This window comes from Dunckerocampus dactyliophorus, chromosome 14 (assembly GCF_027744805.1).
Source record: "Dunckerocampus dactyliophorus isolate RoL2022-P2 chromosome 14, RoL_Ddac_1.1, whole genome shotgun sequence".
Lineage (NCBI taxonomy): Eukaryota > Metazoa > Chordata > Actinopteri > Syngnathiformes > Syngnathidae > Dunckerocampus > Dunckerocampus dactyliophorus.
The window spans coordinates 27,050,656-27,075,000 of NC_072832.1; the positions used below are offsets into that span (position 1 = coordinate 27,050,656).

The 24,345-nt window shown below is 39.0% G+C and overlaps 1 protein-coding gene across 35 annotated transcripts in view; it reads left to right on the forward strand.

Moving 5' to 3' along the window:
• kcnma1a (potassium large conductance calcium-activated channel, subfamily M, alpha member 1a) overlaps positions 1–24,345 on the forward strand; it is a 264,345-nt gene that overhangs the window by 152,229 nt on the left and 87,771 nt on the right. For 30 of the 35 annotated variants that reach the window (XM_054799657.1, XM_054799671.1, XM_054799666.1 and 27 more), the window contains exons 6-11: positions 3,291–3,366; positions 3,729–3,804; positions 6,510–6,680; positions 9,232–9,323; positions 20,740–20,850; positions 20,957–21,062. In XM_054799657.1, the coding sequence (XP_054655632.1) occupies positions 3,291–3,366; positions 3,729–3,804; positions 6,510–6,680; positions 9,232–9,323; positions 20,740–20,850; positions 20,957–21,062 (632 nt within the window). Of the gene's footprint in view, positions 1–3,290; positions 3,367–3,728; positions 3,805–6,509; positions 6,681–9,231; positions 9,324–9,421; positions 9,514–20,739; positions 20,851–20,956; positions 21,063–24,345 lie in introns of all 35 variants that reach the window. The other 5 variants (XM_054799658.1, XM_054799687.1, XM_054799663.1 and 2 more) reach the window with 1 other exon arrangement.

The window sequence follows — 24,345 nt, forward strand, 5'->3', positions numbered from 1 at the left end:
ACCTCCATTAGTGGGCAGTTGCATCATCACCTCCTCTTGCTTCTTGTGCAAATGTAAAATGTAAAATGCGTCTTTAGGATCGGACGTTCAGGGTTATAAAAACACACACATACCTCTTTGGTATTGAATGAGTTAACTAAATTATTGCTGTTTCGTGGTTGACTACAGTCTATTGTTAGTCAAAAACATGCATATTTAAGCACTTTTTTGCCTATCTTAAGCATTTTAAAGAATAAAAATGAAGTAAATGAAGTAAAATACAAATATAAGGCATTCAGAAGACGCATTGAAAGAGGTTGTGATGATATGTAGTACTCTACACTGGTCACTAGGTGTCAGTAATGCTACATTGATGAAACAATAGCCACTGTAAGAAGTACTGTACGGGACAAGAGGTAAAAAAAACAAAACAAGGAACAACAAGGAACTCGCCCAGTGCCAACATGTATGAGTCTATATTATGTCTTATTCATGTCTTATATGTCTACTGTACAGTCAATTGGTTCCAGACCCGACCATGATAGGTCAATTTTTGCAATTCCTTATTTATAAATGAAATATTTTTTGTAGTTATGGCGTAGTTATGCTTTATTTATCTCCAAGAGAAATTCACATTTCGAGCAGCTCTGCAGAAGTGTCATAACAGACTTAAAAATAAAACAAACAAGGCAAGATAAGGAAAATAAGAAAATAGAATAAGCATAAATAAATAAGTATGGAACAGATCACTTCAATTTGAATAATATGTAATAAGTTAATAAATCAAGTCCTGTGTGTGTGTGTGTGTGTGTGTGTGTGTGTGTGTGTGTGTGTGAATGTGTGTGTTTATTGCTCCCCCTCTGTTGTGTGGAGGAATGATCTGCTCGGTCCATCAGTGGGGCAGGACAGTGATAGTAATCTGCCACCCTATAGTCACCTTTACACTTTTATTACCCAATATAGTCGACAAAATAAGACACATAAGACATAAATAAGTCATAATATAAACTCACACGTTTTAGCATTGAGAGAGTTTCTTGTTGATGTCACACAGCACCTCCTGTGGAGGCTACTGTCTCATCAATGTAACATGACTGACACCTAGTGACCAGTGTAGAATACTACATATCATCACAATGGCAACTTCTGAATGTTTTACTTCATGTAGCCATTTTTATGCTGGAAAATGATTCATTTAGGCCCAAAATATGTATCATTTGCTTAAATATGCATATTTTTGGGCTAATCATAGGCGGTAATCAACCATGAAACGGCCTGATTTATTAATTCATGTATTTTTGAAAAACTGGGACAGAGTGAAGCTGCAAAATGTGAAGTGCGGCGAGGGATTACTGTATTGTGCTTAAGAATGTTATTTTTCAGTCACACACGCGCGCACCCTGCGCTGGGGATTACTTGTGTTATTAAAAGGACATCCTGCAAGGTGTTGCATCATAATTCCCTCAGCGAGCTGCTCTTTGGTCCGGAACGAGGCTGGGAGGGAAGCGAGCCCACAGTCGAGTACAGTCGTCCATCGCTACATCGCTCCTTCACTCTATCGCAGTTTTTCAAGCATGAATTCATTCATGAGTGATCACTGTTTTGTGGTTGACTACGGCCTATTATTTGTCCCAAAATATGCATACTTAAGCAAATTGTACATTGTATATTTCAAGCATAAAAATGGCACTAAAATACAAATACAGTGCAGTGGCCCCTTGCAATATCTCAGTTTGATGATCACCCCCTTGCTGTGGAGCGTTTTTTCAGAAATGAACGGATGAATAAATGATGGCAGGTGGTAGACTGTGGTCTATTATTAGTCCAAGCATCTGTACTATTGTGGTCATCTACCTTACATGACGTTACCTTAACACTGCATGAAGTCATGTAGTCAGCCGGGGCGTGTCCCACATGGTAGATTGAAACAAAGTTCTCCTCCCATTTCCTGTGGAGGTGGGACGTTTTTGGCTTCTAAAGAAAGATCTAGAGGAGCTAGATTGGAGGCTAACTGATTAGCTCGCTAGCTTCTTAGCCATCGGCCGCCTCGAGTCCCTGCAGAATAAGAGTTGCGCAATGTGATGTAAACAATGAATAACAGGAGTGTAAAGGTGACTATAGGGGTGTTATTTTATGTCTAGAGGGCTCTAATAATGTTAAAAACCGTATTTAGAAAGCCATGAAAGGTTTCTATGCTCTAACTACAAAAATATGAACTGTATTAACATTAAATTCATTTATCACGGTCGGGTCTTGAACCAATTAACCGCCATAAATGAGGGTCGACTGTATAGGCCATTAAGACCACTGCCTGTAAATGTAGCATTCTACATTGGTCACTACGTGTCTCGTAATTTCTCAGTGAGACCATCACCGAAGCACCAGACTTGAATGACCGGCTTTCATCGCAGGTTTGAATTATCTCAGAACAGGCACAATAATAACAACATAATAATCATGAAAGCTAACTCAAAACCCCGGCAATGATTCTGCCCCCATAAAAGGTAAACTGTCTTAAGTGCCTTATTTTATCTTATTGTGCCTACTATATTGGGTAATAGGAGTGTAAAGGTGACTATAGGGGTGTTATTCCATGTCTAGAGGGCTCTAATAATATTAAAAAGCATATTTAGAAGTTGGTAAACAGGTTTTGTATGTCTTATATGTCTTATTTTCTCTTATTATGTCTACTATACTGGGTAATAGGAGTGTAAAGGTAACTGTAGGGGTGTTATTCCATGTCTAGAGGGCTCTAATAATAGTAAAAAGCATATTTAGAAGTTGGTAAACAGGTTTTGTATGTCTTATATGTCATATTTTCTCTTATTATGTCTACTATATTGAGTAATAGGAGTGTAAAGTTGACTATGAGGTGTTATTTCATGTCTCAAAGGCTCTAATAATATTAAAAAGCATATTTAGAAGTTGGTAAACAGGTTTTGTATGTCTTATATGTCTTATTTTCTCTTATTATGTGTACTATACTGGGTAATAGGAGTGTAAAGGTGACTATGGGGTGTTATTTCAAGTCTTGAGGGCTCTAATAATGTTAAAAAAAGGAATTAAGAAGGTTGAACAAGGTTTCTATGCCATAACTACAACAATATTGCATTTAGAAAGAAGGAATCGTTCCTTGCGGCAATTCACTTATGGAGTCTGGAACCAATTAACAGCCATAAACGAGGGATTGCCGTATAAAGATCGCATCCAGACTGCGTTGAAGTGTCAACTGGATGCACCAGTCCACATTTTTCTTCCACGCTAACGTTTGTTGTATTATGTCTGTGTTTCCCCTCCTCTCTGTCTTGCAGGTTTGAGATTTCTGAGAGCGCTAAGACTGATACAGTTCTCGGAAATCTTGCAGTTTTTGAATATCTTGAAAACGAGGTAACGTCACAACACTCCCGTCCCACCTTGTCTACTAATGACATTATTTCCAAGTATGGAAGCCAGATGTATTGTCCTGTTCTGTGCTTTAAGCAGCTGATGATGAGTTGTGTGTGGAGATATGATTCCACTATGATTGTACAGGACATGTTCATTATTAGCTCCCAAATACACACAGCAGGATTTACAATGTGCTTTGCTTTGTTCAGTCCTGCGGACACATCTGCATGTCATTAGGTTGGATTTTAATGACATTTTTATAGTTACCATGGTCTGTGCTTCATTGTTTTGCTCGAAAAGAGTCACAATCTGACGTAACAATTTCTGATGGGGCCACTGCATGTGCCTTTGCTTCTCTTCAGCAATTCCATCAAGCTGGTGAACCTGTGTTCCATCTTCATCAGCACATGGCTCACCGCCGCAGGATTCATACATTTGGTAAGTGGGCGAGGATGCCGCCCAGCCTTGCAAAACCACACTAAGTGTCACACCGTGACCTGAAGACCTGACTCACCCAGCTAACATGTTCCTTTTTATATCGAAATAAAACGTGCGCAGCTCTGAGGAGGTGAGAAAATGTCAAACGTCTTTTTAAGTTCTTCATTCGTCAATGAAATTGTGAAATATCATCCAAAATAATTGTATTTAATTTCAGTACATCAGAAAAAACTGATTTATTTCATGTTCTATTTGGCTGAACTGCAGTTTAAGCCAATGTACGATATGTTCGCGTTGCATCTGATGGCACCTCTCGACGACGGCGTATTTGGGCCACATTGGAAAAAAATATCGGAGATTTTGAAAATAAAGTCGTAAATTTACAAGAAAAAAACGCCAACTTTATGTTACGTAAATTTCTTTTTTTCTTGTAAATTTACAACTTTGTACTCATTATCATTAATTTACAGGAAAGAAATTGCAACTTTACAAGAATAACACCGTAAATAAACTTTATTGTCATCATTATATAGAAAACATGTCGTAAAATTTAGAAGACAAAGGTTGTAATATTATGAGAGTAAAGTCATAAATTTACGAGAAAAAACATGAGAAAAAAAGTCGTCAATTTACGAGAATAAAGTCGTAAGTAAAGTGGTAAATTTAAAACTTTTTTCTCGTAAATTTATGACTTTATTCTTGGATTATTACAACTTTTTTTCTTGTCAATTTACAACTTTTTACAAGAATAAATTGTAAATTTACGACTTTATTTTGATGATTTTCATTATTATGTAGGAAAAATTTTCAAGAAAAAAAGGCGTAAAAGTCCTAAATTTATGACTTTTTTCTTATAAATTTATGACTTCATTCTCATAAATTTACAACTTTATTCTTGTGATATTACAACTTTTTTACTTGTAAATTTGTTACCTTTTTCTAGTCAATTTTACGAGAATAACATCTTAAATTTGTGATTAGAATTATATTATTATATTACAACTTTTTTTTTTTGTAAATTTACGACTTTAGGGACTTTCAGGGGATCGGGAAAACCTGGGTTTGAATCTCCGTTGGGCATTTCTGTGTGGAGTTTGCATGTTCTCCCCGTGCGTGTGTGGGTTTTCTCCTCCCACATCCAAAAACATGCATGTTAGCTTCAATGGAGACTCTAAATGGTCCATAGGTATGAATGTGATTGGTTGTCCATATGTGCCCTGCCATTGGCTGGACACCAGTCCAGGGTGTACCCCGCCTCAGCTTAGAAAATGGATGGATGGTATAAGATGTAAATTTATGATAATAAAGACGTAAATAAAGTCACAAATTTATGACTGAAATGTACAACTTTTATTCTCTTTTTTTTTCCCTCCAAATCTCAGATTTTTCTCTTCAATGTGGCCACGGTACTCCGTCGTACCTTTCAGTGTGCCGCGTCGTCATGGAAAAAGTTGTAAAAAAGTCGTAAATTTAGGAGAATAAAGTTGTAATATTACAACTTTTTTTCTTGTAAATGAACAACGTTTTTCTCATTATTATCATTATTATATAGGAAAACCGTTGAAAATTTTCAAGAAAAAAAGTTATGTTAAGAATTAAGCCGTAAAGTTACGAGAATAAAGACATAAATCAAGTCGTAAATTTGCAACTTTTTTTCCGTAAATGTGCAACTTTTATTCTCTTTTTTTTCTCCAACTCTCAGATTTCTCTCTTCAGTGTGGCCCCAACACTCCGTCGTACCTTTCAGTGGGCCGCGTCGTCATGAAATAAGTAAACATGCCGCGAACTCATGAAATAATCATTCAAATGTGAAATATGCTTTCAAAATCTGACGTCATTTCGTTTTGCATCTTTGTATTATGACCAGCGTCTTTCTTTCATGATCTGACTTATTGAACTGCAATGTAAATCGATTCCATGTCACTTTGCATGGTTCTTTTTTTGGGCTGTAATTAAGTAAATGGCCATTAAATGGTTTCTTTTTTAAAAGGAATTAAATGAAAAAAAAAAGATAAATCTGTATGAAATAAATACATGCAAGTATCATTAAATAAATACATTTGAAAAAACATGACATTCAATCAATAAATACATCTGTGATCAATGACATAAAAAATGAGTATGTAATAAATATGTCAATAAATACTCAATAATGTAAGAAAATAAATAAATAACAACAGAATAAAATAGAATAAGTAATAAATGATATCAAAATAAATAAATTGCTCCCAAACTTAATAAATAGGTTGAAGTTATTTCAGGTTATATTTCAGGCTTGAATGTCCACTTGAGTGTTTTTAAAAGTCTGCTTGATATTTGTTCCATTGTAGTATATTTCGATGCTACGTATACGTTGCACATTTCACCCCCTGAAACATGATATTGTTCCTTCTTCTAAAGCTCCGTAGCAGATGAAGCTTTTATAAGGTAGATCAATAATAAGGATTATTATTACTTATAAATGAGGGTATATGTTGAATTAGAAACATTCTTTCCACCCAGTGAGAAAGACCACAGTAGTTGTTTGCAGTACTGCAGTACATTTCCGGTCTACTGTAGTGTTTATAGAGTAGAAGTAACCAGTTTGTACCACTAGATGTTAGTCTAAGCTCACGGAAAGCGCCACGTCCCAGTGGAAGATGAAAGCCTGTTGGACATAGAATATGTTGACAAATGTCCCGCCTTCTCTTCTGCTTTCATCCAAGGTGGAAAACTCAGGGGATCCTTGGGAAAACTTCCAAAACTCCCAGTCGCTTTCCTATTGGGAATGTGTCTACTTATTGATGGTGACCATGTCCACAGTGGGCTATGGGGATGTCTATGCAAAAACCACCTTGGGCCGCCTCTTCATGGTCTTCTTCATCCTCGGTGGTTTGGTAAAATCAGATTTTTCTTCCTCCCTTGTTCCCCTTTTATGACCCCTGTCTCTGTCTCTTACCCGCAACCTGTCTGGCCCTTTAATATCCTGCATTGTTATGAATATATGACAGAAAGTAGATGATACAGTGCTGCAGAAATGCTAAATGTCAGTATCAGGATATCTTTGTCAGCGTGTGGTCCTGTCCTCCTGTCCAGCCTCTTGTTTCTCACTTGTCTTTTGTCATTTCTCTTCCCTGTTGTCTCTCTCCTGGTGCTGGAAAAAAGACAAATATTGTATGATGATATTGTTAATATTCTCTTAAAAAGCGGTTTCAGGACACCCTCCCCTCTTGTGTCCCTTCCCACAATTCCAACAAACACAGGGGGCAGGAAGATGAGGCTTAGGCCGGCCTGACTGTTACCACGGCAACAACAGTCTTCCAACCTTATAACCTTAGCCTTATTGACGTCTCATCCACCGTCTTTAATGCTTTATGTTATTGTTTGTATATTTTCCATGGGTGTTTTTTTATTTACCAAGGGTGTTCTGTTTGAGTAGATGTGCACGTGCATATTCACAAATCTGCATATTACAATGGCTCATGGCGCATGCTGACGTCTAATCTCTCATATTTAATGATTTATGCGTTAGCTATTGTTTCTGATTTACCGCGGGTGTTTTTTGATTTGCTGCGGGTGTTTTGTTTTGAGTAGATGTGCGCGTGCATATTCACAAATCTGCAAATTACCATGGCACATGGCGCACATTGACATCTAATCTACCATATTTCATGTTTTATGCTTTAGCTGTTGTTTTTGATTTACTTCGGGTGTTTTTTTATTACAATGGGTGTTCTGTTTGAGTAGATGTGCATGAGTATATTCACAAAAATGCATTTTGTGATGGCACATTGTGCATATTGACGTCTAATCTCTCCTATTTAATGATTTATGCGTTAGCTATTGTTTCTGATGTACCGCGTTTATTTGATGTTTTGTTTTGAGTAGATGGCCGCGTGTATATTCACAACTCTGCATATTAGTACGGCACAGTGTGCATATTGACGTCTTATCTATCATATTTAAAGGTTTATGCTGAAGCTGTTGTTTTTGATTTACCGCAGGTGTTTTTTTGTATGCCATGGGTGTTTTATTTGAGTAGATATGCGTGTGTTTACATGTACACTGACACATTGCGCATACAGACCTCTATTCTACCATATTTTGTGGTGTACATTTGCTTTTTTGATTTAGTACGGATGCTGTTTTTATACACCACGGGTGTGTTGTTGGGTTAAACTTCCGTATATTCATCGATCCGCGTATAACGATGACATTGCTCATCTAATGTTCAACATTAAGCCCCGTTTAACGGTCAGCGTTGTGTTGATTTACCGTGGGTGTGTGCATACGTCATAGAGTGGCGCATTCCGATGACATCCTCCTCACGTTGACTTCTAATCTAATGTATTTAATGCTGGTCTACGCTTGTCTTGATTTACCGCGGGTGGATTTTTATTCACCATGGGTGTGTTTCTTGCGTATACGCCCTAGATTACCGTATTAGGGCTGCGATACCATATTTATCCCTCATCGGATTGCCTGTACGACCAATGTTGTTTTGATCGCCCCCGGGCGTTTTCATTTTCGCGCTGGCTGGTTTATTCGGTGAGATGCGTGCAGGTGTGCTCAGTTGATGCTGACTTTTAATGGCGCACACTGAGACCATCGTTAGTGGCACATTATGTGTCAGATGTTGTTTTGATTTACCCCGGGTGTTTTTTTACTCGCTGCGGATGTGCTGATGGAAGCAAAAACATGAAAACTGTGTAATTATTTTTTGTTATTGATATTATAGACCCTTTAGCTTTTGATACTTTACGAAATCCATCCATGGGCGACATGTTTATACTTTATACGTAGTGTATCGTCAGCAGTGTCCTCTGTTGTTAAAAACAAGACGTATTGGCCCAACGTTTAGTCGCGTATTTAGACAGCACAATGACGACCTGCAGCTGCGTGAACGTGTCCCGTGGCGTGACCACGGTGATAGCTTGCGTCTTATTTTCCCCCCTTAAGGCTCGTACCTTAAGCTGCTTTCTGTCACCGGCACGGCCGGCCTGTAATAATGACTCCAGGCTGGCCGGGATGTTCTCAAGCCAGGGGTCGCATCCCAGCCATGGAACTTTCCAGGCAAACGAGAAGCGTCGGCGGCAAGGGAACAACGTTGCCCTCAAAACGCATTCAGCTCATTGTCCCAGCACAGCAAATGAGTGTCAATGTGTTTTGCAGCTGCGGGGCATCAGGAGGGTCTATTCAAATCAACCTGCCCGATGGTCTGTGTTTGTTGGACAAAACATGGCACATAGGTTGTTACTATTAAAAGTCTGCTTTGGTGCGATCACAGAATCAACGTAAGCCTGCTGTGATCTAATTGACCACAAAACTTGAGTGATAAACACAAGTCTGTATCGAGAGATACTGGAGGAATCTGGGTTCACGCTCCTCACCAGCCGCTCTGTAGTCTCCTTTTTTAGCCTCTGCTTCTGTCTCCTATCTTCTCCTTAGGCCATGTTTGCCAGCTACGTCCCTGAAATCATAGAGTTAATAGGAAACCGCAAGAAATACGGTGGTTCCTATAGTGCGGTTAATGGAAGAAAGTAAGTATTCCAGACGGTTCTGCTGTTGTTCTGTGTGCGGTAGAACCCTCTCTGCATGCCTTTTTTTCTGTTTTTTGTTTTCTGTTCCATGCATGTAGGCCATGTTTGCTCGCTACGTGCCAGAAATTGCTGCTCTCATCCTTAATCGGAAGAAATACGGAGGGAGTTATAACTCAACACGAGGCCGAAAGTAAGTTGGAATTGCAGACAAGGTGTGGTTGTGTGACTCCAGACCTCCCTCTCCCGCCCGACGTCTGATAGACACTGGGGGGTGGAGGGGGGCGGGTTGAAAATAATGTTAATAACGTGAAGTCACACTGCGTGACTGGAGACCTCGGCCATTTGCACTCACATGTTCATTTTGATGTCCGCCACCCTCTTCTTCTTCATCTCGCTTTCTCACTCTGAGCTTCTACGCTTTTCGAAGGAATATTAGGGCCACCACGAACAGAGAAAATTGCTAAAAAAAATAGTTGTACAGATGGTAGAGGAACATATGTGCTTTTTGAAGAAAATAACAACTTAAATGAATTTACTTTGCCAAAATAAATATGTATAAAATAAAATAAATAAACATTTAATATTTCTAAGATAATTGAGTAAAAAGATAAACCAATTAAATACAATAAATACATATAATTTCAATAAAAAATATTTAAATGATTTAATTCAATTCATTCATTCATTTTCTGTGCTGCTTGTGAGGCACTAGAGTTGTGGGGTATGCCAGAGCCTATCCCAGGTGACCTTGGGGAAAAGGTAGGGTACTTTTACCAGAAAAAAAACGAATGCACATTTCCATGAGAATAAATACTAATACATATTACAAGAACAAAGTTAGAGTTGCGCAAAGAAAGACAAAAATAAAAAACGTACAAAAATAGAAATTACAAGGAGAAAAAAAGTTGAAAAGCTGCAAATTGCGAGAAAAAACAATATTGTAAATTCTGACATATAAGCCGCACGTGTCCACTTCATAAAACGACATATTGTGACGAGCATGAGTCTGTGAGGACCATAAGCTAGGAAAAAACTCACGGCGAGCTTGTCAACCCATTGGAAATTGCAGGAGGTCATTGCTCAATATAACAGTCTAACTCACGGTGTCACCTTACAAACGACACTAAACTCATCACACAGCGACTTAGCACTCAAAACATGTACCAATACGAGGTCAAAATAACAAACTGCAGCTATTGTAACATCTCCCCATAATTCATTACTGCCAGAAAAGCAGTTAATTGGAGGACAAGCAACATACATGTAGAGGGATGGATGGCCCACTAGAGGGAGCCATGGGAGCGTGGAGCATCGAGCCCACAGGGAGGCTGACAGCATTGCAGCGTCCCAATGAATGCGTTGCTCAGACGCAATGCTTTAACATGTTTTTTTCATTTGTGAGGTATACCTTTGGAGTGTTAAGTTGCTGTGTGATAGATTTAGTGTTGCTCTCAGTAAGTCAGGCCGTTGTGTTGTTATACTGTTATATATAATGACCAGCGATTTGGGGTTGACAAGCTTGTTGTGAGTGCACTGATAGCTCGTGATTGGCTCCTGCCAAAGAAAAAGCTACCGTTTCCTCACTGACTAGCGAGCAGCACAGTATTTAAACAATCAGCAGTAGTTCTGAAGTAAAGGAGATGGCATGAGATTAGAATTTAGCCATAGAGTAGCGTCACCGCTGTATAAGCCGCAAGGTTCAAAGTTTAAGAAGAAAGCAGCGGCTTACACACTGGAATTTACGGAAGTGGTAACATGAAAACATTTAGTGTTTGCAGTGTGGCCCTACTTCTCCTTCCTGTCATATCTGTGATTTACGTGTTGTGCTTTTCTTTCTTTGCCCTTGAAACGTTCTATCTCACCTCATTTCATTTGGATTTGTACAGTGGAACCCGCTTAAGTCCACAGCCCGCCTACCTCCACCCACTCGTGGAGTCCTGCTCCACCGTCCTTTTCTTACGCGCTGGCTTGTGTCGACACACACGCTCCACCGCTTTTGTCGACATAAAACGTGAGACCCAAAAATGTCATTTCTGCGAAGAACGGGTCCGTTTATGTCGCGTCACCGTTGGCGCTAAGCAGCAAAACAGCAACATGACCGCTAGTGGTGTGAAATGAAACTTAAAGCACTTGAATCCAGTTATGGACAGGCTTGAGTAAAGAACTCAAACCGTGCGCTAAAATGAGCCAATTCAAGAAACAGAACAAGCAGTTGATGTTTGCAAAGTATAAGGAAGAAGTTATTAGTACTCTATACTTATTATTATTTATTATATCATTTATTTACTGTGACTACAAACCTTGACTCTGATTTTACCACCTTGCCGTACAGCCTTATCATTTTCCTGTTTATTTAAAATTGGCAAAGAGTACATTTAAAATACAGGAAGTGAACACATTGATGTGAAAGGTAGGATTAAATATGCTTTTGCTTCTTCTTACTCCTTTTTGGACATGGGGAACTGCCAGTTGTAACATGTGATGTATTCCAAAGTAACTTGGATGCATGTTCTAAGGAAATGAATCCATTACCACGACCATGTCGGGATCGATACTTAAATGTCCATACTTCCGATACCAGCTCTGCATGCTCTCAAATCGATCCTCAAATCACAGCATCGATACTTTTGATACTTCGGTCATTTCAGGTAATGTTTGTCTGTTGAAAGGACGACCGGCCGTAAACGGCGCCACCTGGGAATTGTGAATAAAGTTTTCATTCTTCTAGTAGTTCTTAACTCATTCAATCCCAGACATTTTTCAAAAGACAACCCCTTCAGCACCGGCCATTTTAGACCATTTTGACTGATTTTTCAAGGTACACAGAATATTGTGTTCTATTAGTATAAACAAGGGGAGAAAAAAAAGGGAGAAAACCAGATTTTTGTGAAAAGATACATTTCAAGCATAACTTTCACTTTAAGACAAATATTTTTTGCTTTTGTGACATCTCAAATATCTAAACAACACAAAAAAGGCTCGTTTGACATCAAAATAACGATTTATTTACAAATATAACACCAACATTTACACTTTTCACATTTGGAGCTAAACTGTGTGTGTGCACGCGTGCATGTGTGCGTGTGCATGCGTTAAAATTTCCCTACAATGCGTAACCTTCTGCACACTACATGCTCTCTCACTTCCTCCTTGCTGTAACACATCCATGCCGAGCGCTTGTCAAATGCACGTCTGCCACCTTGTGGCCGTTTTTATGGCTTAAAACTGCACCTCTTTTTTCCTCTCTCCCATAAATGAGAGTGTTGAAATACATCTTTGGTATTGAATGAGTTAATAATGAATCATTTATTTTAATGGTTTTATTATTTTACTTCTTTTTCTTTTTTTATTGTTTAAACACATTTTATATATTGCATTGCAACTCACCCCGCTACCTCAATATATTTCACGTTTTAAAATTATTATTATTATTATTATTATTATTATTATTATTATTATTATTATTATTAGGAATTTATTAATTTATTTAGACTAATAATGAATTGAAATTAATAATTTATCTGATGAATAAATAAATAAAATGTTTTGTATTCTCTACGCTATGATCTGAAATACACATCAGTATCGGATCGGTATCGCCGATACCATACTGAAATTCACTCAGTATCGAATTGGAAACAAAATCTGTGGTTTCGCACATCACTAATAACTAGTGTCTAGTTACACAGCATTAAAAAAGTGCACACGGTGACTTCCTGTTCAGTGCAAAATAAGCTTGAAAATGAACCCATTTATTTATTTTGTCAGCCATCGGAAGGAAGATTTTGCAACATGTATGAAAGCTTCATTGTCATTGTCACCAAAATTACAGCAGCAGCTCCGTTAGGCAAGAATAAAATATCACATGAAAACACGAACTGAAATCAAAATACGCACAAATGGAGGAAGAAACCGCTTACGTCGATGTGAGTCGGGCGGTCGACATGAACGGGTTCCACTGGAGTATAACGCTGTCATGACTACAGTAATCCCTCGTTACCACAGTTAATCACTTCCAGACCCCACTGTGATAAGTGAATTTCCGCAAAGTAGGATTCCTTAAATATACATTTTTGTAGTTGGAGCATAGAAAACTTGTTTACCACCTTCTAAATATGGTTTTTAACATTATTAGAGCCCTCTAGAAATAAAATAACACCCCTGTAGTTATCTTTACATTCCTATTACCCAATATAGTAGACATAATAAAGATTTAGACATATAAGACAGAAAAAAACTGTTTACAACCATCTAAATACACTTTTTAACATTGTTAAAGCCCTCTAGACATGAAATAACACCCCTATAGTCACCTTTACACTCCTATTAGCCAATATAGTAGACACAATAAGAGAAAAAAAGAAATATATATTAATTGGGACAGTATCTTGTTTTTTTTTTAACTTCCTGTTGTGTACAGTACTTCCTGCAGTGGCTATTGTCTCATCAATGACATCTAGTGACCAATCTGGAATACTACATATCATGTTTGAATGGGTCTTATGTTTGTATTTTACTTCATTTAGCCACTTTTATGCTTGAAAATGCTTCATGCAGGCCAAAATTTGGAAGCAAAATTTGCTTAAATTTCCGTATTCGTTTTACTAACAACCGGCTGTACTCCACCAGGAAGCAGCGCTGATTGATGGACGCGCATATGTTTTTCAAAAGCGTGATGGAGTGAAGCGGTGAAGTGGCGAGGGATTACTGCAGCGGTACAAGTGTGGTGACGATGCTGCGTAATGTTTGGATGGAAGCTTGCCTTCACGTCCAGCTGTGTGTACGCTCGAGGGATGAATGAGAGTCACTAAAACCCCTGCCATTTTTAATAAGAATAAAATAAAGATGCTCTGCTGAAGCGCCGTCAATCTAAGATACATTTCCTCTCTTTTGGGTGTCATTTTGCTTGCGTGTTTTTGTTGTGGGCTTGGCTGTTTGATGTTGAGATGCGTCATGTGTGGCATGCTTAGGCACCAAGAAGCCATCTTCATCATCAAAGCTTGACACCACTCTGGCCCTGATCTTCAGTCCGCTCCCACACCCTGAATGCTGGTTCGCCTCGCTCCCTTTGGACGATCTGCTTTGTTTTTGGCTTGCTTTGCCTTGCTTGCTTGCCCGGTCCCTCTCTCTCTCTCTCTCTCTCTCTCTCTCTCTCTCTCTCTCTCTCTCTCTCTCTCTCTCTCTCTCTCTCTCCGTGTGTGTCTGCCGGAGGTTCTCCCTCACGGCGCTCATCCTGCCAACAACCAGCGATGCTCGTTGTACCGTGTTCTTTTCCTCCCCCTTGTCGCTCAAACTTGGTGGAAAATTAGCTTGGGGTAAAAACTAAAGCTGTTTTTTTGCCATTTCTGTTATTTTTTTTTACCATCATATTTTTGCTTTATGATTAAAAAAAGATTTTGTTTTAAAAATGACAAGTTTATTCATTTGCTTTGTTTGTTTTTCATATTCCAACTTGTTTTTAAAAATGATGTCTTTTTTTCTTTACTGTTTCAACTTCATGCTACTAAAGTGACATTATTTTTACTCGTAATGTATGACGTTATTCTCGTAAAATGCAACTTTTTTCTCAATATTTTGACTTTAAGTTGAAATAGATGAAATAATTGGAAAATTTAATTTAAAAAACAGCAGCAATGAAAAAAACCTGCTGTAATTTTTGCAAGAATAAAGAGGATAAAAAGTTGTATTCCAATGAGAAAAAAGTTGCAATTTTCAAGAATAAACTTGGAATATTTGTGAGAAAAATAATTCATTGTACTAGCATAAAGTTGAAACATTAAAGAAAAAACTACATACTTTTTAAAACAAAATAAAGTCGGAATTGTTGCAAAATTAGGTTGCGGAAAAAGTTATAAAATTATTGTAATAAAGTCATAATTTTAAGAGAAAAAAGTTGTAATCTCATGAGAGAAAGTTGTAATTTTATGAAAGTAACATAATATTAGGAGGAAAAATACCATCATTTTAGTAGCATAGAGTTGAAATATCAAATAAAGAATACATAATATTTCAAACAAAATGAAGTTGGAATTTTTGGAAAATTTGTCGTAATTTTATGAAAATACGAAAAGTAACATCATTTAAGTCGCATCAAGTTAAAATCATTTTTTTTAAATGTTATTTTTTTTAAGTCGTAATATTCTGAGAAACAAACAAAACAAAATAAAGTTGTACATTTTGGAAAATTCGGTTTGGGAAAAAGCCCTAATATTATTGGAATAAAGTCATAACATGAAGAGACAGAAGTTGTAATTTTACATGAATACACTTGTAATATTTATGAGAAAATGTCCTTTTAGTTGCATAAAGTTAACGTATTAATGAGAAAACACATATTTTTTTAATCAAAATAAAGTTGGAATTTTTGCAAAACGATGTGAATGAAGTCATAATATGAAGAGAAAAATGTTGTAATCTAACGAGATAAAGTAACATTGCAGTGTTATGAGGTAAAGTAACATCATTTTAGTAGCATAAAGTCGAAATATACATTTTTTTAAAATGATATATTTTTTAAATTGGAATAGTACAAGAAAAAAAACAAAATAAAGTTGCACATTTTGTAAAATGAGGTTAGTTGTAATATTATGTGAATAAAGTCGTAATATTAGGAGTAGAAAATGTCCGCTTGGTATTCGGCACAGAGCTTCATTGGTTTCTTATTTTCTGTCTGCTTGCTAACTCTGTCTTCCAGTCTGTTTCCAGCCAACCTGTGCGATTGGGAAATAATTCAGGAAGTCAGATGTAGAAAAGGGCGAGAAAGAAAAGTCTTTGTTAAACGGTATTTTCCTGTCAGTGGAATAAGATTGATGAAATGTTATGTTTGGCTCGGCAGCCTCCGCCCCGACTCTCAAATAAGTGCTGAGAGAAGCCGAGGATCCTTTCGCCCACGCGCTTTATTTTCTCTTTTCTGCAGCGTTTTTTTTTTCCTCTTTCATTCCGTTGAAACATGTGGCAACCATCACAGCATCTCCGCCCAAAACAAAGCACGGCGCTGGCGCTGTCTGCGTAATCATTTCGACGTGCACTGTACGTGTTTGGGCTTTACATCACAAAGTTTATCAGCGAAAACAAAACAAAAGAAGATGAAGAGATTCCGAGCGTATGACTGATTGCACAGCAAGCAGTGAGGTCACCGAGGACGCCGTCAACTCCTCGAGGAAGTTCTTGAGTGAGCGTCTCTTTCATGCTCCCTGCAGCGGAGCGTACGCGGCAGCGCTCGGCTTGTGTACGCTTTGTTGATAAAACAATGACGAGCGTTGCGTTCAGTCGGCGCCGCCGCTCGCGGGGAGGCTGTGTGTTTTCCATTATGTTTTCCATTAGACCCCACTTCACTTGGAGACGTTGGCACTCAAAGTCCAACCTTGCGTAAACGCCGACGTACATCCACAGAATTCATTTTTATTAAAACCAACAAAAACGAATTGACATCGCTCGGGACTTTTTAAAACTGTCCACTTTCATGATTAAATGCAGCACCCAAAACAGTTACCACTAGGTGGCAGTAATGACCTGTACCGTGACCATGTGTCGCAAAAGACATCCTTGCCACAACACACGCCACCTGCGTACAGGACACGGCAGCAGGATTGATGGGATTTGTATTCACAGAATTCTTTCATAGAAATAAAGACATAGAAAATTGTTGCACGATATCTCTTTTTCAAACCGACACCCATAACTTTTTGCTTCTCAAGGCCGATATGATACCGATAACCAATCTACTTTTCTAAACATTTAGATGTAAGTGTAGTTTGTGCACACCTGGAGGGAAGACGGACTGGAACAAATTAGGTTTTGACCAAGTGTACCTGCTGATTTGTCCTAATCAAATATCATGGAATATTTTTGTAGTAAACCTGATTACGACCTTCTAAATACGATTTTAACATGATTAGAACCCTCTAAACAAGAAATAACACCACTATAGTCACCTTTAAACTCCTATTACCCACTATAGTACACATAATAAGAGACAATAAGACATAAACAAGATATAACATAGACTCACACATGTTAGCATTGGGGGAGTTCCTTGTTCCTTTTATTCCGTGCAGTGGCTATTGTCTCATCAATGTAACATTACTGACACCTAGTGACTAGTCTAGAATACTACATATCATCACAACCTCTTCTGAATGCCTTGTTTGTATTTTTCTGCATTTTTTGTGCTAAATTTAGGCCAAAAATATTTCAATTTTGTTGAAGTAAGAATAGTTTTTAATAGTCTTAATCAAATGGGTGAAGTTATTATAATTGTTACTATCATGATTTAATTCATAATTATAAGCAACTGTTAAATGATTACATAAAAGTAATAAATAGTTTTGCTAATGATAGGGATTATTCAACCACATTTAGGAATATATTTTAGAACAAGTGAAGCTGCTAAGTGGTGATGGATTAGTGTATGGTGTCAATTGTAAAATACATCATATTGGAACTCCCTCATGAAGTATCATGATATCTTTGTAGGAAATTCATTGTAAAACATCAAAATGCATATAACGCAGTCACCTGGCCACTATTTGAGACGACATGCGTTCATGATCTGGTTCCGATGTTTAAACTGCTGTAAGGATTAGAGCAGTAGTGAACTTATATTTGTTTGTGTCTGTTGCTGAGGTTTGAGCTTTCCTGGTTTCATTTTCACGCCAAACGACACCCTGGGATGTTTCCCCCCATTTGCATGTTTGGACTGCATGCTTTCTTGTTCCCCCTGCTTGCTTTCAAGGTGACTGTATGGATAATGCTAGATGTACACTGTGTGTATGGGGATGGGGTTTTGTTGTTGTCCTTCATGAGGTGATTGGGATTTGCATATCACTTGTAATGTTTTTACTGAAATGGTTTGTTTCGGAAAAATAGTGCAGTAGATGGCCAAACAAAGCACTTTCAAAGCACTGCCTGTTGGATTCTTTAAAGGCACGTCTGTGAAGACCATCATGCACGACTGCAACCTCTTCCACAGGATTACGTAAACCCTCCACCGACATCAACTTCAATTTACTTGAAAGCCGGTCGGATTTCACTCTACACGATGGTAGACGTCAACTATTAACGCTTAATAAGTGTGGTCCTGCTGTATGAGAGCCTGACAATGACTTTAAAAAGACCTGTCATGACAAATCTATCGTCTTAATGAACGCCAAACGCTTTCGTTTAAGGAGAGAGTAACTTTATCCCCCCCAAAATCCCGAGCGCCGAGGTGTTCCCTGCCAGATCCCAAAACGTACAACGTCTCAATTGTCTCCTTGCATGTCCTGCTAAGTGGCGGATGAGGTTGTCGTCATTATGAGATATTGTTACGCATGTCCATTGGCTAATTAGCATGTCTGCCAAGCGTCGGCGCTAATCTGTGTCAATGTAAGACGGGAGGTTTGGATCCGCTGTTGGCGGTGATTGCTTTCAAAATGGAACTGAAGAGTTCAAGCGATGACTGAACAGGCAAACGCAGCCAAATCATTTTGGAATGCTGATGTCTGAAATGTTTGTCAGCTTCTAAGCTGTGTGCTGATACGCGGATGTCAAAATGTGATTAATGGGACCTAATCGGTCTCGAGGGGAAAGAGTGTACACATATGGTTACATTTACGCAAAAGGTACTCCAGTGGTGATTGGTGAAAATTCCTCAGCATGTACTCAGTTGGGGATTTAAGTGGCCGTACACTGTCAAGATCATGTGGGTGGGAAAAACCCAAAATACGCAACATTTTCTCCAAATGAAGTCTAAAGTTGAATATTTGGGGTCATTACAACCTTGACTTGACCAGTAATTGATGACCACATTGATTCTGATGCGTTATTCATTTTTTGGCGCTATAATGGTGCACGCTTCTGTCAGGAAGGATGTCCCGCATTAAAACAAAGTCAAAACCATTCATGAAATTGACCCGCTGTGGCGACCCCTGACAGGGAAAAAGTTGAAAATGGAAAAATATAATGATCATTTTGCAGTTTATTCAAAAAACGTCTTACCCTTAGGTCCCAAAAATGGTTCTTCTGAATTTAAAAGCACTCTAATATGTCAGGATTACAGTGTGGTTGTATGGGAGTCAGTTGGAGCAAATTGGTCCCGAGGGTAAAGAGTGCAAGAAAATGGTCATTGGTGAAAATGTCTCAGTCCACACTTGGTTCAGGAGTTTTTTTTTGTAATTCTGCTAACCAAAGCTGGGCATACATGGGCCGCTTTAAGCCCGTTTGAAGTCATAAGAACCCCTGATTTGTTTCTAATGGTACTCGCTAGTAGTACGTACCCCGTGGACGTGATATCCACTTTCCCGTGGGACAACAGCAGCTCTGAACTAACCACATTGCTTGTTTTAGAAACAAAATGTAACGGTGGTAAAAAGTCACACTTGGAGTTTGAAGATTAGAAGCTAGGCGGATCGTTTTTTGCGATCGGCTTTGAAAGGCATTTATCGGCATATGCCGTTTTTTTTTTATGCCGATCGATGGGAGCATCCCTATTAGGAACTGTGTGTGTGTTCACAGGTCGAAACAGCAGGATGCATCTTTTCCTGGTGAAAGGTCTTCCGAAACAGTCACAACTCAATATCGTGGTAAAAATACAAAACGATGGGAATGTAAGGTTTGTGTTCTGGTGGTGGCATTTCATTCGTCAGCTTTGACTTCGGGTTGCAGGCAATCAACTTGAAGGTTGTGAGGTGGATTTTAATACTTTTAAAATCGCACGGTGTATTTTCCAGCTTAGCCAAATGCACAAAAAAATGCTAAATGCATAACTTTCTATCTTTTGCTCCATGGGTGACGCAAACAAAACGGTTTAGTGCACCCTTTCATCAAAGTTGCAGTTGTTGGGCCGTACGGCTGACCTCTGAACAGCACATGCGTCCAAACGCGGATGTCTGCTCAAGCGTCGCTCCCGTATAACGTCCCGCTTTCCTCGCTGCTGCAATCACCGCCTGCCAGAACCCCTCGGCCGCCACGCACCGCGGCCTCTTGCCAAAGACTTGTCAAACGCTCCTGTTTAGAGTTCCTGTCAAGTCTCGGAATGGCTTTGAAGGTTTTTTTTTAAGCGGGATCATACTGATGTGCACGTCTTTGTCAACATGCATCCAGCTCACACGGGGGTGGTTTGGCCGAGGGGCCGACTTTTATATTTGGTGAGGGGGGCCGACCGCTGATTATAACGTAGATTTTCTTAAGTGGCTCACAGTTGAGTGTTTGATTGCGCTCGTCCTGCAGAATGTAACCACTTTTCATGACAAGGGGGAAAATATTCACTTTCATGGCAAGAAGGATTTAATTCAATTATGTGTTTGCTTTCAAATGACATTTCTTGGCTTTTTTTGTGCTTTGGTTTGGGCTGATGATGTTTGGGAGACATGCCAGTGTCTGCAATGATTTATGTTGCCCACTCAAGATGATTTCTCCCCCCTCCCACCCCTTTCAGGCATATTGTGGTCTGTGGTCATATTACCCTCGAAAGTGTCTCCAACTTCCTCAAAGACTTCCTACACAAGGACAGGGATGATGTCAATGTAGAAATTGTTTTTCTCCATAAGTAAGTTCCTGTATTTCCCCCCCCCACACCCAGCTTGTATGCTAAAAGTCAGCCCATATGAAAAGTATGCAATTGTTTATTCACATTGTCTGTGTGTGTGCGCTAGTATTTCCCCTAATCTTGAGCTGGAAGCCTTGTTCAAACGCCATTTTACACAAGTCGAGTTCTACCAGGGATCTGTGCTCAACCCTCACGACCTGGCTCGAGTCAAGGTACAGTCGCTGATGCAGAAGCATTTTTACAAAGTGTTACGTGTCTTTCTTTCTGGGTTTCTGCTACAGACACTTAAAGTGATGCACAACAATTTTGATGTTACATTTTTCTGACAAAAGGGGAACTACTGTAGATCCGTGCTTTTTGCGGGGGGTTACGTTCGGGGATGACCAGCGAGTGGCGGAGATCCCGGAATAATTCATGTGCCCATAAAATGTAACCCTTTAGGCGCCAGAGTTTTGACATTACTATTTCAAAATAGTAGCTTGAAAATGGTTAGAAATAAGGGCCGACTGTAAATGGGAAAAATCACCAGTATGACCCAAAGTTTGTGATGGGAGTAAATGTACTCATTTAATTTGCATATTATTACGTCACCAGGCTCAGAATTTGTTCGATCCCTGTCTCCATCAACATGTCTGATCCCCTTGTGATACTCTTCCCCGTCTCTCAAGCAAACCCAGCCGTCATTACTGTGATTTACAGCGGGATCTTGAACACACTGCTGCCTGGACAGCTATTCATACTGCTATTATTGCATAGATAGATATAAAGTGTCTATCTATCTATTGAATATTATTATTCATGCATTCATTGTATTCTCACATCGTATCTATCTCTTTATCAGTAGTGTATTTTTCACCGAGGAGTCTTTGTGGATAGTACCGTGTATGCCGCTATTTTTTTACATTCCCGCTCCCCCCTTCACCATTAGCGTTGTTTTGACAGCCCACCACACGAACACGCTTTAGCAAAGCGTCTGCGTGTGGACTGTCATGGCGAGCAGATGCGCACAAGATGCTTCAAATTCTATAAACGTATAAACTTTGCATGGAAACGCCCACAAATGTTGCTCAGATTGAAGTTAGAGATGTCCCCCATCTTCTGGTGTAAAGTATTAACTACATGAGGCACCGTATTTGCAGAAATGGCTTGTTAAATTCAGCAACGTTGCTTGTCGCGATTTTGCGACTTTGGCGCTTAAAGGGTTACGTTTATTTTTGACACACAGCTCGCTCGCTAGCTTGACGTTGACGTTAATTTCAAAGTAGAAAACGTATATGTACACACCACGAATGAATGATAACCAACACATGGAAAGTTTGACTTTTGCGTCTCACAGCCACTACGGTGCGTTCAAGGGCCGACAAACAAAGTGCAAAATCGCAACGCTTGACAAAAAATGTTACCAGTGAAGCATAAAGACGTAAAGTCATTTACAGTACATGGCGGGACAGATTTTGACTGACCGCTGCAAAAAAGGGCGTTTCTGGAAGTGAGGTCAGCGAAGGCGCAGCTCTCATCTTCGGCAGCGTAAACAAACATGAGAGGATGGACGACACAGAAGATGTTTACAGTCATTATAGCCAAGGTTTGAGCAATGTGTCATTAGTTTTCGAGTAGGAAGAATGAAGCCGTAGTTATTGGAACCACCAACGACGGTTATATGTCTGATGACAAAGACATGGAGATGAAGGTTGCTCGGCTTCAAACACAAAATGGTAAGTGTAAATTACCTTGGAGTTGCTTATCCTTCAATTATTGTTTTAAATCGGCTTCTTAATGAGCGTGAAGGGCTCTTTGAAGCCTTTTTATTGTGTATTCTGTGGCCCCACCATCAACATATTGCTGTGAATGTATGTTTTATAAGATGTATAACGCTTTGAATGCTTGTCGCTATGGTGCCATCGTGTTAACAATACGATATGTAAATAAGACATGACTTACTTTGTTCTGTGGCAACTTGACGCCGTCCTCCATCGTTTGTCCTGTGTAGCATAGCATCAGGAATAGCATCCTAGCATTCAAAATGCATTTAGCGTACTTCCAAGCCAAATGCTTCATAGCAGTCTTCAGTGAAATGAATGTGAGGCCGTGGTGCATTTGTCCCTTGTCTGACTTGCTTCATGCACTGTCGTCTTTAACCTTTTGTCTTTTGGAAAAGAAAACAAATTACAGTATCACACAGACACTGTCAACAGCCAGCGTTTTGGCATGCGTACTATTTTGATGAAAAATATACCGAACGAAGTGGGCGAGCTGCCTCTAGAAGGGTTTGTTTAGGAGCTGAGAGCTGCGCTTTCGCCGACGTCACTTGGGAAACGCAAGATAAAAATGGCGCCTGCCATGTACAAAAATGTAACTTTTACGAATTTAACCTTTGCTTTTAAAAAAACAAAAAACAACAACATAGAACATAATTACAAACAATATAAAACATACTTAAGTATGTTGAAAAAAACCTTTAATAAATTGAATATTTTCATAGTTAGAGCATAGAAAACCTGTTTATGACCTTCTAAATACAGGTTTTTAACATTATTAGAGCCCCACAGACATGAAATAACACTCTATAGTCACTTTTACACTCCTGTTATTCTTTGTTTACAACACATTGCTCAACTCTTAAAATGCAGGGACTCGAGGCTAGCGAGTGAGCTAGCGAGCTAACCAGTTAGCCTCAAATTTATTTCCTCCAAACCTAAAGAAAAAGTGCACTTTTTTTGGGAATTTTGCCCGTCATCCAAAATCCTTATGTGAGACATGAACACATATGTCTTTTTCTTTTCTGTGCGTTTTCAAGATCTTAAAACAAATAAAAAGAGTAAGCTCATCACTGCACGTATGGAACTTACTTATCCATCCTACAAGTATAAAGTTGTCTGAAAAAGCCTCCAAAAAGCGGCAACAAGTCTCCATTTACATGTAATGTGCCGTGCATATAACCAAGCCACAGCGACATTGTTGCTATTATTATTAACGTTGTTACTCCGATCGAACTACTTTACTTGCGTATTGACACTTAGCCATACAACACCGAGTAGCCACAGACTCGCCGGCGGCGCGTCAACGTCGCGCTCACAACGCCTCAGACACTACCAAAAGGTAAGGCTACATATTCGAGATACCGCCACTGCTGCGGTGTTTTTATTTCTGAGTTTGGAAAAGTAAACGCTACGACGTCGCTATGTGAAATCAATGCACCGAGCAAGGAAGTTCAGATAATGCATGGCAGAATGGCAGAAATACACAAAATACTGTAAGTATTACATGTAATCGTGAATGTACCTTTTGCTGCATGGCTCACAGCATGGATATAAAACCATAAAACCTTGTTGGAGCTTTTTGGAGGTGTTTTAATAGCTTTCTGTGTCGGCGGCATAGGTGTATCCCATTACTGAGCTGTCGCTTTTTATCTGTTTTAATATGTTTAAATTCACAGAAAAGAGAAAGACACATGTGTTCATGTGTCACATAAGGATTGTGGCTAATGGGCAAAAG